The sequence below is a fragment of the Montipora capricornis genome, chromosome 2 (genome assembly GCF_036669925.1).
Source record: "Montipora capricornis isolate CH-2021 chromosome 2, ASM3666992v2, whole genome shotgun sequence".
Taxonomy (NCBI): Eukaryota; Metazoa; Cnidaria; class Anthozoa; order Scleractinia; family Acroporidae; genus Montipora; species Montipora capricornis.
Window position 1 is genome coordinate 3,257,353 of NC_090884.1, and position 13,487 is coordinate 3,270,839.

The 13,487-nt window shown below is 39.6% G+C and overlaps 1 protein-coding gene across 1 annotated transcript; it reads right to left on the minus strand.

Annotated features, from left to right (window-relative positions):
* Positions 1-6,332: 6,332 nt before the first annotated feature.
* Positions 6,333-13,188, minus strand: LOC138037712 (uncharacterized). The gene is made up of 3 exons (XM_068883621.1): positions 12,861-13,188; positions 8,488-8,634; positions 6,333-7,451 (listed from the first exon to the last, which is right to left on the minus strand). Exons 1-3 carry the CDS (start codon positions 13,110-13,112, stop codon positions 7,107-7,109), a joined length of 744 nt encoding a protein of 247 aa, XP_068739722.1. The 5' UTR covers positions 13,113-13,188; the 3' UTR covers positions 6,333-7,106.
* Positions 13,189-13,487: the final 299 nt, after the last annotated feature.

Here is a 13,487-nt window from a genome sequence, read left to right on the forward strand (position 1 = left end):
GTCAAAATACTAAATTGTGAAAATGGCCTTCATTAACCGACAAACTTGGTCGGAACTATTCCTATGACTGACTGATCTCTGAATAATTACTGTTAAGATAATTAGTTAAATAACTTCCCAGTTGCAAAAGATTTAAGCCTGAAAGATTCGAACCCACGACCGCCCAATGAAGACTGGGACACCTAAAAAATGCTCTGCTGTAAACACGGCGGACCACTAGTGACGTTGCTGTGGACGAATTCCAGCACCTACCGATAAAATTTGGCAGGATTACCCAGAATTTTTTTGGGCACGAACCAGGCAACCTGCGAAACACGAGACTGGCGCGCGGCCGGAGGAAAACGTGAGAAGGAAATTTCTAGCCAGATAGTAAGGAGTAGCCCTGGTGTGTAATGTTTGATTTGTGAACAAGTTTTTATCGCAGAGAATTGGCGACAAATAAGTGCTTGTTTTGGTCTTATGCAGCTGGTAGCAAAAAATATGGCCTTTCCTAACTTCTTGTCAAAGGAACGGTATAACTGTATTTCAGGAGAATACTGAGATTTATGATGGCTTATTACTAAAGTCGAACTCTACATCTCTTTGCAATAAGGGCATGCAAGATTTCCTCATATTACTGTAGAAAAGTATGTTGTTTTTGTTGTTGTTTACCTTTTAAGGGTTTTTCTGCTTATATGAAAGAACGTTTTCTCTCCCTTCCTCTTCTTATGCATGATCTTCGCGGAAATTACATTCTGTCCCTCAAACCTACAATGATACTCGTCACATTTGTTGGAACACCCATCCCCGTTTCCCCCTTCCTCCAATGTTGATTTCCACAACTACTAGTAGTCGCCCGAAAAATTCTCACACAACATTGAATTGGGGGAAGGGGGATGTGGTATAAAATACGATCTTGTAACACGATGATTCTGACCATTCGCTAAGTGTTCCAACTAAATATGTCTAGTATTGTAGGTATCGGAGAGGCTGAACATTTACGCACGCATGCGCTGACGGAATGTTTGAAGACGAGACGAGAAAAATAAGCAGTACCTCCAGACGTGGCGCTGGAGCGTCGTACCAAACGAGTCATCCCGGGATTTCGGCCCGTGCGATCGCTTTTGGACGCAGTTGGCCCTTCGCTGCTTTCTGCTACCGACCTCGCCTCCTGGTACGGCATTGAGGGAGAGATATGTCGGCCCCTAAACCATATGAGACAAATCCCACGCCTACTCACAGCTCCAAACCGCCCTTTTCATTACAATTTAACGTGAGATTTCGATGGCTTGTATATTCAATAGAATATTCATTTTATCTGTCATATGGTAAGCACTGGAGTCGCAGATTACAAAGTGCACGCATGCGCCCTGCCGAAGGTAACGTACATGCATGCATAAAACTTTATTTCATCTCGAATTTCAGAATAATATCTTCGAGACATTACAGCTAACATACATGATATATACAGATACATAACTAAATATTAAATAATATTTAAAGATATATTAATCAAAACGAAAGGCCGCTGTACAAAATCCGACCCTGGATTAGTTTAAAACCAGTAAACTCAGTGGTACGGGAAAAATCAGGTAGCGCATTTCGCAACGTACTTAGTAAAAACGTAAGAAAAAGAGCTAAGACCGTAACTGGTTGTTCTAGGTTTATTGAGGGCCAGAATGTAATTTCCACGAACATCATGCGTAACAAGAGAACGGGAGAGAAAACGTATTTTTCATATATTCATATATTTTTCTTTCTTTAACTACTTTTATACAATAATATGAGGAAATTTTGAATGCGCTTATCGCATAGAGATGTAGAGTTTGACTTAAGTGGTACATAAGAGGACAGGTAATCGCAAATATAAATCTCATTACTCTCTTATTTACATTATACCGTTTCTTGGACAAGAAATTACTAAAGGCCAGGCCGAATTTCCTATGATAAAAAGTCTACGTTAACAGCACGCACCTTGGTTACTCCTTAGTATCCGCCTAGAAATCTTCTCGCTACTTTTTCCTAATTTGATGAGGACCAGTCTCCGCTTGCCTCCTTCATGCCCAAAAGGAATTCTGGGTAATTCAGCCGTTCCATGACAAGGGAAGACCCCGATTCTCATTTCATAGATTTTCTTATGAGTGTGGAGCCGCCCAGTCCTACCGGCAAAATACAGCATCGATTGAAATTTTTAGCTATCAAAGCTTGCTCAAATTGTATCGGTAGGTCCTGGAATTAGTCCACAGAAAGGCCAGAGAGACGACTTCACTGGTGCTGTGAGCCGCCATGCTTACAACAGAGCAATTCAGGCGTTCCAGTCTGCATGAAATCATCCCTCACCTCTGTCTCGAGAAGACCAGACACGCACGGTTCTTACGTTACGTTTATGCCCCTGTAGAATCAACCGAAATCTCAACTCCTTGTCAAACGTTAACCAGCATCTTAATATTTTTGGTAGGCTACAATACTCGTCACATTTGTTGGAACACCCATCGCCGTTTCTCCCTTCCTGAATGGGGCAAGGGGGATGTGGTATAAACTGCGATCTTGCAACACGATGATTCTGACCATTCGCTAAGTGTTCCAACTAAATATGTCTAATATTGTAGAACAACCAGTCGTGGTCTTTGTTCTTTTTCTTACGTATCAGCTAAGTTGCGGAATGCGCCACCTGATTTTATCCGTACCACTGAGTTTACTGGTTTTAAAGAGAGTCGAGGGCCGCATTTTCTACAGCGGCTTTTCTTGTTAATTAATATATCTTTAAATTTTGTAAGCAAGAGCCGATACAACGTAGATTTGATTTTTAGTGACGTACTATATTTCGGCTGGCCAAACCAGCCTTCTTCAGGTACAATGAGAGTTTACATTGAATTGCTTCTATGTACACATATATATATATATATGGTAAGTGGATGTTGACGTAATACTGGAAAAATGTTCTTTTCGCTGTGGCAAAAACTGCGCTACCTGTCCTTACATTTTCCATGGACTAACCAACTACAAATTCTGCTCTACTGGCGAAACGCGCTCCATTAATTAACTTCCACATAACTTGCGAAACTAAAAACCTTATCTACATGATTCAATGCAACAGATGCCATCTACAGTACATAGGAGAAACTAAACGACGTTTAAAAGACCGTTTTAATGAACACCGCCGCACTTTAGATAACGCTAACACCAAATCCAAACCTACTACAGTCGCAGAACATTTCCTCTCCTCTCCCCACAACATCTCCAAGGACATGCAATTAATCCCTATCGAAAAAATATCTTCTAACAGAGACTCGATCCGTAAGGCCAGGGAAGCTTTTTTAATTTTAAAAGGCAGGACAATTGATCCCAACGGTCTTAATATCCGCGAAGAAACGTATTAGATTTCAGTTTATTATTTTAGTGATTTCCGTTATTTTTCCGTGACTCTTAGTATTTGAATTCAAAATCTTTGTAACTGCCATGTTTTATCACATTTTTTCCAGTATTACGTCAACATCCATTTACCATATATATATATATATATATGTACATAGAAGCAATCCAATGTAAACTCTCATTGTACCTGAAGAAGGCTGGTTTGGCCAGCCGAAATATAGTACATCACTAAAAATCAAATCTACGTTGTATCGGCTCTTGCTTAAAATATTTAGTTTCTCAACTTGAAATAACGCCGATCAGATCAAGCCACTGATCCAACGTACACCGACAGGAAAATTGTCCACGGTTGCTTGCTTCGAAACTCTTAAATTTTGTGTATTTAGTTATCTACTTGTATATGCTATGTATTTTAGTTAAAAATGTAATGTCTCAAAGATAATATATAGCTCTTGTAGTTATTATGAAATTTGAGATAAAATAGATTTATGCATGCATGCATGTATGTTACCTTTAGCAGGGCGCATGCGCACCGCACAGACACTTTGTAATGTGCGACTTAAGTGCATATGACAGATAAAATGAATTTTCCCTTGAATATATAAGCAAATGAATTCTTACGCTAAATTGACAAGGGCGGTTTGGAGCTGTGAGTAGGCGTAGGAATTGTCACATATGGTTTAGGGGCCGACATATCTCTCCCTCAATGCCGTACCGGGAGGCAAGGTCGGTAGCAGAAAGCAGCGACGGGCCAACTGCGTCCAAAAGCGATCGCACGTGCCGAAATCCCGGGATGACTCGTTTGGTACGACGCTCCAGCACCGGTGTCTGGAGGTACTGCGTTTTTCTCTCTTGTTCAAACATTCCGTCAGCGCATACGCAAATTTTCTGGCTCTCTGATTCTTAAGGCCTATTTACACGGTACGATTTGTCGGCCCGATTCATCGGCCCGACGGCCTCGAAGCGAAAATCTTGCGTGTATTTTGACAGCCGATGAACGACCGATTCATGGAAATGAAAATCGGTCGGATTAAAAAAATCTGTTGCAGTGCAAGAGAGTCGGGCCGACACTCTGACACTCCGAGAGAAAGCGCCATGTCAATCAAAGGGGTACTGACGGTACGATTTATCGGCCCGACAAAACCGGCCGACAAATCGTACCGCACGAACCGGCCTTTAAGAAACGACGACCCCGACTGCAAAAACAACGCCACAAAACATTGATATTATCATTGGTTAAAAGAGGAAAAATAATCGTTTTGCACGAGCGACACACATTTTAGCACAACTTATTGGGGAAACTCTACATAACGACGACGTGAAATCACCAACTTAGAGGTTTTTGACGAGAATATGAGCATACAACAGAGAACTACTTTGTTCTTAGGATACTTCACCCACATTGTAGGAAGTGAACGAGATGGTACAATCGTGGAAGACTTACGATAAAGCAAAGTTATCTTTTGAAGGTTCAAACTGGTAAATTTCTTTTGTTCCGTGATCCCCAAAGCATAGCGCAACAATACTGGATCCATTTGCACAGCTCTTCCAACATCGTTGGGGCCACGTACGCGCATTAAATATGGTCTCCACGGAGATAACAACGCATAAAACATGTTGAAAACAAGATGGCAGCCGAATTTTGTAAGTTCTCAAAATCTTCTGGGTCGTATCCTTCCCATAATACACTGCGCGTCCTTACACCATCAACCAACAACTTCCAACGTTGGGAGTTGTTGCATCTGTTTGCAAGAGGCTTTACATTGGTGCTGAAGCCGTAAAGACCTGTAAACACATTTCCATATCTCATTCCTACAAGGTGTTGTTTAGGCTGTATTGGGAAAAAATCATCGCTCGCCCTTTAACGAACAGTTCTTTCTATTCTCAATAAAAAAAGAGTTTAGTTTTGGCTAGCTACGAGGGGAAGCAGGAAATTCCAGCTTGTCAGGTAAACATTCCAGACATACCAAAGATGCTAAGCACCTGTCCAAGGTATGGGTGTCAGCAAATCTACTGGAATTGAAGTGAATCGCATTGACAAGACGTCTTTAGCAAAGATGGTTCTGTGTGATGGAAGACGGAAACTATCTACAATTAACCCAATGCAAAAATGGCCGCCTACAAATTATTCTTTTTTCTTTGTGTTATTAACCTAACTAGCCTCGTTCACACGCGTAAAATTGGAAAGAATCTGGGCTGTAAAACGAGGCTAATTAACACAAAGACAAAAGAATAATTTGTTGGCGGCCAAGTTTGCATTCGGTCAATGGCTTGTTGGAAATTTGTTAAGGTAAAAAACTCAACGAACGACATCATAGGTTTAAAGGCATCTTGAAAAAGAGGCAACCGTTTTTACCCATTCACGGAACTTTGGTTGAAAAAAGGTATAAGACTTGGAATTTGCATGATGAACTTTATATATGTACAAGAGGATTTCGAGCCCAGCAAAACTGTGCTGTTAAGCGAGCTGAATAATTAAACACAGTCACACGAGTAATGAAAAACTCTAATCCAAACGTTTTATATTTATAGGTTTTTTTCTAGGAACTGGCATTGGATACAGCGTTTGCAAACATCGACATTTCATGCGTGGGAGTTCTGCTCGATTGTGGAATTTCATTGATAGGGCCAGTCATGTGTCACTTGAGAACAATATCTCTTATCAAGTTTCAAAGAATTTCCTTCCTCTTAACAGCGGTGCTGAGGGTGTGTTTACCCTAAATATTGCCTCGCTACCTGTTCTGTAAACTAAGAAAAACATTGCATTCCGAGTGTTTCTTTTGTCGCGCAAAGATTTGCGACTTTGGGTCTCCAAGCATCACATAGACCGTAGGGAACCCTCACTTTGGGGATGGGGGATTGGGGGAGAGGGGTTAAGCCATCCTTCTATTGAAGATCAAATTTTCCGGCATCAGATGTTGAGGCTGACTCGTAAGATTAATGCACTATGGATGTAAATTAAACCATGGCGACCAGGCTTTTAGCAGCTTCATTTTACAATTTATTACCCCATAGCTCATTTGCATGCTGATTTTCTCTGTTGTGAGACAAATGTTACCAGTTTTTTTCGTTGTTCCTCAGCGGGGCAGTACTTGGTATCTGATATTTTGCAAGGGGTCAATACTCCCAATAAAATAGGTACCTAGTACCAGTGCTGGCTCGCTGTTTTTCTTTCAAGCATCTGGTCTGCGCGTGCTCAAATCATTGACCAACTATTGCAATGGTTGTGACTGAAATGGTGCGTCACACTTCATGACAAATACATAACAAAAAAATGGTCATGGCTAAGATAAGGTGAGACACTTTGTGACACATATACAGGAGTAAAATTTGGTGACTTACGTGGTAATACCTGACAGCCTCAATGTTACCCCGCTTTGACGGATAAACAACACTCAGTTTAGGCAGATAATGACTGCTGGGTTAGGCAATGATCTCTAGTGATTTGGTCCAACGCCTACTCGAAATGGTTAGCTTTCATAAATTATATAATTGAACGTAGTAAAACTTTATTAAGATCGTTTGGTACTGTATATACTCAAAACTGCCTCACTTTATTTTAGAGTATCTATTCAAGTCACAGCCCAAAAAAATTAAAGGGCTAAAAAGGAGACGAAAACCGGTGCTATTTTAAACTACTTCCACGAGGACCTTCTAATATGATGGATTTCGTGTATAAATAAAGATTGAAGGATTGATGCATTAAAAGGAGCTTCACGCTCCAACTTGCAAGTTATCTTCTCCTGGAAAAACTAATGTCCTAGATGCCTGAGTAGGCATAAACTTGTAACAGCATAGATCTTGACAAAATTGGCAGCCCATCTAACTCCGGACGATTTTCCTTTTGCTTTTCCAATCACTTCATCGGTTCTGGCTTTTGTCGGCTGACTGTAGGAGATTTTTGATTCTTCAGTAGAGTCACGTGTCAGCTCGCTAGAGATGGCCGTTGTCGATTGAATCGAAGGCTCAGAGTCCATGGAAAGTATAAGAAATGATTCCGCACTGTGGTCTCTACGCGTGTGCATACTAAACATATTCGGGTTACTGGCGTCATCAGCGCCCTGATAGGCCCACACAAGTACAGCCCTGGTTGTATCCTTGAAAAAAAAATGAAATAAAACCGTTCGATACAGCAAATTCCAGATTTACAATCATGGACAAAATTCTTGGGTCACATTTGCGAAGGAAAGAGTAGAGCGAAATTCAAACTGTACGTGTCCAGTCCTTCCTCCCACCCCACCAAAAATGTTGTAAACATGCACCCTTAGTTTTTTCATACTTTCAAAAATGAATGTCCCAAGGAGTTTTGTCCACGATTGTAGCTCTGATCTACTTTGTTGGTTAGTTAGCTGATAGAAAGGAGGAAGTACAACGTTGTAGTTCAGCGTGCTGGCTACCACAGAAGGGTGTAGCTACCTGCGAGAGTCCATTCGTGGACTCTGTATCGTAGTTCAAAACAGGAGGGAGGTCGTTGACCCTGAGCGTTCAGAGCTGAAACAACCGTCAAAAGCAAGGCTAATTGATATTATTTCGAAAGGCACTGCCTTTCTTTATCAGTCTTTCAAGTAATGGAAAGCGAATCGTGGGCTCTGGAGACCAACTGAGAAATCGCCAGTTGCCCGTCTATCCTGATTGGCCTGATTAATTCCCGAAAGGGGGAAAAATTGAGCATATTGCGTGTAGGCTAGTGAGTAGCGGGGATGGGTTTTTCTTTAAGAGTACTTGCCTGTAGATATTTAACAATTATTTGCCGAAGGTGAGGTGATTAATTGTTTTAGTATAATTACCTAGGTGATTATTTGAAAAATATGCATTTTCTTTGAAACAACTAATTTCTTTCCCTGTCACCTCGACACAACGGCATGCGGCCATTTTGAAAAAGCCGCGTAGGTGATTATAGCGTAATTTATCACCTCAACAGCAACCAATTAGCGCAGATAATTTTCAATAATCACCTATGTAATTATACTTAAGATACATATTCTGGTTGTTGCCAAAATGGGGTTGCCCCCTGCTTCAAGTCCCTTACATAAAATCAGCAAAGAAGAATACACAAAGGGGAAATTTGTGTCCATACTAGGAAAAAAGGTTCTTTCTTTCAAAAAGAAAGCTGGAGAGTGAAAACCAACTAACATTAAACTGGAAATCCTGCGTGTCGCTTGTATTTCTAGGACGATGGTAGCGAAGTGAGGTAATGCCATTCAATTCTGTTGCTCTGTCCAGTATGTAACTTTGTTTTGTGTCCAAACGTGGTATTCCGTAATCGAAAGTGATAAAATCCTAAAGAGAGGAAGAGAAAGAATGACGTTAGGACAGCTTTTAATTAATTTAGCTTGCGAAGAGAACTTTTACCCGAGGGAACAAGATTTCGCACGAAAACATGGAGGATGGGGGGGGGGGGGGAAGGAGACCCTTTTTTTTGGTTTCGCCCCAGTTTTCGCGCGGCAAAAACATCGATTTTAATTTGTTTTCTTACGGAGTCAGGCTATAATCATATTTACGTTGTATCGGCTCTTGCTCAAAATATTTGCTTCTTCAGCTTGTAATTACGCCGATCATCACGCCACTGTTGCCTTAACTGCAATGGTCACTCTCATATAGAATAACATAACTGCCGTTCAAAATATATGAAAATTTCTTATATTCTCCATGACATGCTCGCTTTAAGCTATCACGGGATGTAATACGAATTTACTTATGACCAGCTCCCAGCTAGATTGCCTGTTAGCTAAGATGGCAGAGCAAGCGAAGTAAGTGAATAAGTGAGTGAGTGAGTGAGTGAGTGAGTGAGTGAGTGAGTGAGTAAAACAGTAAACAGTAAATCTTTATTGCGCCTTACTCTCCAAAGGGAGGTATCGGTCTCGTTACAATAAAGGTGATGATATCTACTTGAATAACTAATTAACTAAAAAGATCATACAATTACTTGTAATACAATTGGTATAAAATTATTATTTTAATTATTTTGCATTTAGGAAGTCTTTTCTCTTCTGAAACATTAAATATGTGTATTTACCTATTATCTTTGAAGTGCTTTCGTTTTCTAGGGTAAGTAAATACCTAATTTTATCCTCATCATTAAGGCTTTTGAAAACAACATCGTGTGTTGAAAGGAGAGAATGGAGCTCATTTCTAATGTTATCGTACCCTGGGCAATACATCAAGAAGTGCCGCTCGTCTTCTATATAGCCTCTATTGCAGACTAGACACGTTCTTCCATCTACTGGGATTGGTGCACCTCTATTTTCGTATTTCCCAGTCTGTATTCGCAAGCTATGAACCCCCAGATGCAATTTTGTCATACTTATTCTATGTGCTGGGTTTCTGATAGTTTTGAGATAGTCTTCCAATTGGTAGTCGAATTAGACTTCTTTGTGTGTAAATTTCTCTCTTGAGCCTTCGGAAGTGTTGTTGCGAGCCTTCAGCCAATTTCGAATGTAGTCCTTTTTAAGCTGTTTCTTTATGGAGGAACGAGCATTCTTAATGTGTAGTTGGCTTGATGTATTGCCTGTAGAGTGCATTCGTATAGTTTCGTCATTATTTAATACATCAAAAAATTGGCTTTGACTTTTTGCGTGATGAAAGGCTTCCTTTAATAGAGGGTTGACTGTTTTATTCTAAGCGAGTAACTAAATATTGAAGCTTTTATCTCTATACTTAAAGAATACCGTCCAAGTTCTGCCCTACAGGCAATGTTCTCTGTGTACCATGGGGTATTTAGTGTTTGTTTACAGAACTTGATATGGACTTGTTCGATAGTGCTTTTGTCAAAATGGGTCTTATATGATAATAGCTCCGGTCCCCATATTTCGCATCCATATAGTGAATATAATAATGAAAATAAAACTGGACTTAAGCCATCACCTTGCCTTATTCCTTTGTTGCATGAGAACATTTCTGTGATAGGGCTTTCATCAGATTTGACGCAACTTTTAATCGACGAATACATGGATTTAATGACCTTAAAGAATTTGCCTTTAACTCCATACTGGTAGATTTTATAGATCAGCCCGGACTCCCACACGATATCAAACGCTTTTTCATAATCGATGAAGCCAACATAAAGTTTCTTATGTTGTTTTGTATACTTATTAATGAGTTGCTGTAGGATGAATAAACTATCTGTTGTTCGGGAATTTGGGCGAAATCCAAACTGTTCTGGATTGAGGATGTTATGTTGTTCGATAAACTTGATCAGCCTGGATTGTTAGATTGATGTAAATAGTTTTCCTAAACAGCTCGTCAATGTGATTCCTCTATAATTTGCTGGAGACCGCTTATCACCCTTTCTGTTATATATCGGTTTTTTTATAGTGAGTGAGTGAGTGAGTGAGTGAGTGAGTGCGTGAGTGAGTGAGTGGGTGGGTGAGTGAGTGAGTGAGTGAGTGAGTGAGTGAGTGGGTGAGTGAGTGAGTGAGTAAAACTTTATTTAAACAGAGTAGCCCATTTAGCTCTGAGGCTGGTCTCCGTAAGGGCCCTGTATCTAAAGGTGTTATAGATCAAAGTCTAAAATATATAATATGAGAAGCACATGACCTTGAAACGTGTAATTTGCAACTATTTTCCTTGGAATAAAACCGGGGATTTTAGATTTTTATGCCTAAATATGGACTAAAATAAGATCGATGCTGCAAGCGCGGGAAAATACACGAGCTATTTTACATCCAAATAAGGAAATTTTTAAACTCGAAAAAACCCCAGCTCTGAACCAGAGTTAAACACTTCAAGGCCATGAGCTTCTGATAATCATTATATCTATATATTAAAATTTAAGAAATGTAATTAAAAGCTATAAAACATCTACATCCAAGGAGCCCAAAAAATGAAAAATCATTTATTATAAAAGAAATAGACCTAATCGGCTAACTCAATGTTGTACCCAATTCAAACCCTTTGGGAATAAAAAGTTTTGTTTCAGGTATTTCCGTATCATTTAAATATGAATGCTACATTATCTTGCACTGATACAATACACAAAGAATCTTAATCCAGGGAGATTTGAATTGGGTACAACACTGAGTTAGCCCGATTAGGTCTATTTCTTGCTCCTCGGTAAAATATCTGTTCGTTTTTACTCTTAGCAATGTTTAACGGGAGTTTATTAAAAATTCTTGCACCACTGAAAAAATTTAAAGGAAGATCTGTCTCCCATAATTCAGTTTAACCTTTGGTATGGATAGTTTATTACTGTTCCTCGTAGTGTACTTAGTGAATGTTCGAAAGTCTCAGCAGTTGTAAAATATGACAAAAAATATCTAGGAACAAATGATTGAGGACAGAAAAATACGAGTTTAGACTTGTAGTATGAACGTCTGCTAGACTGAGGACCGGACGGCAGGGTTGGACTGGCAGTGGTGAGAGCCGCGCGGTGACTCAACTCCCACCAATGTGGCCCGGGTTCGATTCCCAGACTCGACGCCAGATGTGGTTTGAGTTTGTTGGTTCTCTTCTCTGCTCTGAGAGGTTTTTCTCCGGGTACTCCGGTTTTCGGTCCCTCTCCTCAAAAACCAACATTTGACTTGATTTACGTTCATTGTTAATTTCAGTTGACAGTGTCCCCCATTAGCGCTCCAGCGATAGAACGACTAGACACAGTGTCACACTTCAAAACACTAAAATACGTCTTTGCGTTAAGCAAGACCAAAAAATAATGGTGTAGTTTTGTTGCCAATAATAAATGAAGTGCACTGAAGCTATTCTTTGTTATTTGCATTTATGGATGGAGAGGTTGGAATGGGATTGACACATTTTTTTCAGGTTTGGAGAAGGTTTCCGCAGAAAGTCGCCAAAAATTAAATACGAATAGCTTTTTTTGCAATAAATATATTTCATATCTTGTCAGTGGGTTGTCACGAGTGTTGTACGTGTGAGCTAAAGTACTAATCAGTTTAGATTTTCACCCAGGTTTGACCTAAAAAAAAAAGCAAATTTCGAATGACAGTGCCCCTTTAAATAAAGTTCCTTCTCTTTTTTCCTTGACAAATCAAAATTTCCAGCAACGTTTGTTAATTTTGCTTTCAATCTCAAAAAGTACGATATATAATATTTTTGTATATTGTATGTAGCTCTTAGGAATTTTGGAAAGTTCCTCAATTTGTCCTTAAAACTGACAGTGATCTTCGGTGCAAGAAAAATCATCTCCTGTGGGTGTATGAGAATCTCGCACATCCTGAAGTGTCCTAGTTTAGCGTTCTCTTGCAAGGACAAGGAAAAACAGAAACGGTGATTTAAATCTGCCACCTTTCAGAGAAGATTGGATTCAACAGATTTTTGGGTTGCAAAGAGGAATAATCAAATGAAGAAAACAGAAAAAATTGTAATGGAAAAACTGAATAACTCTCTCTTGCTCTTGTGAAATCGTTGGGAAGGGAATCAGTTATAATTTGTTTTTGACTAAAATATAGGATGAGGAAACTTTGAAATGAAGAATAATACAGTACTATCCTCCATAATTACTCTTCAGCTCCTAAAGATTCCAAAATGACAAGAAATGTAACTTAACTTACGTTTAAATAACTCTTTCCTTCTTCCGTTTGTCCACCAATGATCACGTCATAGTTACGCATTCCCTTTGGTGTGGAAGTGAAGCCGAAAGCGACCCACCCTCGCGCCTTTACAACAACCTCAAAATACAACTGATCGGTGACTCGATTATATGTCCACGATGCATTAAAATTTCCATTGTCGAAAGAAACTCTCTTGCATGTACCACTGCAAAAACAGGCCATAAAAACTATTACCGCTGCAAACTTGCTCATTTTAATCGCATTAGAACTCTCTTGGTCCTTTATCCTTGGCTATAATACTTTAGTTAAGGGTTGTTCCACTGGATATCGTCGAAGAAACAAGATTTTCAATGAAACCGTTATATTATTTAACTTTTAACTCCCTCATTTAGTCTTAAAAGATTTACTTGATATAGCTCTTTGACAGGCCGTAAAGTAAACATGCAGTTAAGAGGCGAGACTAACCGCAAACAGTACAATATCATATACATAAGTTCAACCCCAAATATTTTTCTTTGGCATTATTTTTGTCAGTGACCGGTCAGAAGTGCTTATTTTCTTAAATGAAGTTCCAGAATATTTGAGATCTATCGATACGTATCATAACCACGGCAGCTTACTTTCGCT

What these genes read in the sequence shown, in the direction of transcription:
- LOC138037712 (XM_068883621.1), bottom strand. Translation starts at nt 13,112, where the DNA reads ATGAGCAAGTTTGCAGCGGTAATAGTTTTTATGGCCTGTTTTTGCAGT. An exon ending in AAGGAAAGAGTTATTTAAAC is followed by an intron (nt 8,635 to 12,860) that starts GTAAGTTAAGTT and finishes TCCTCTCTTTAG; the next exon opens with GATTTTATCACTTTCGATTA. An exon ending in CGCAGGATTTCCAGTTTAAT is followed by an intron (nt 7,452 to 8,487) that starts GTTAGTTGGTTT and finishes TTTTTTTTCAAG; the next exon opens with GATACAACCAGGGCTGTACT.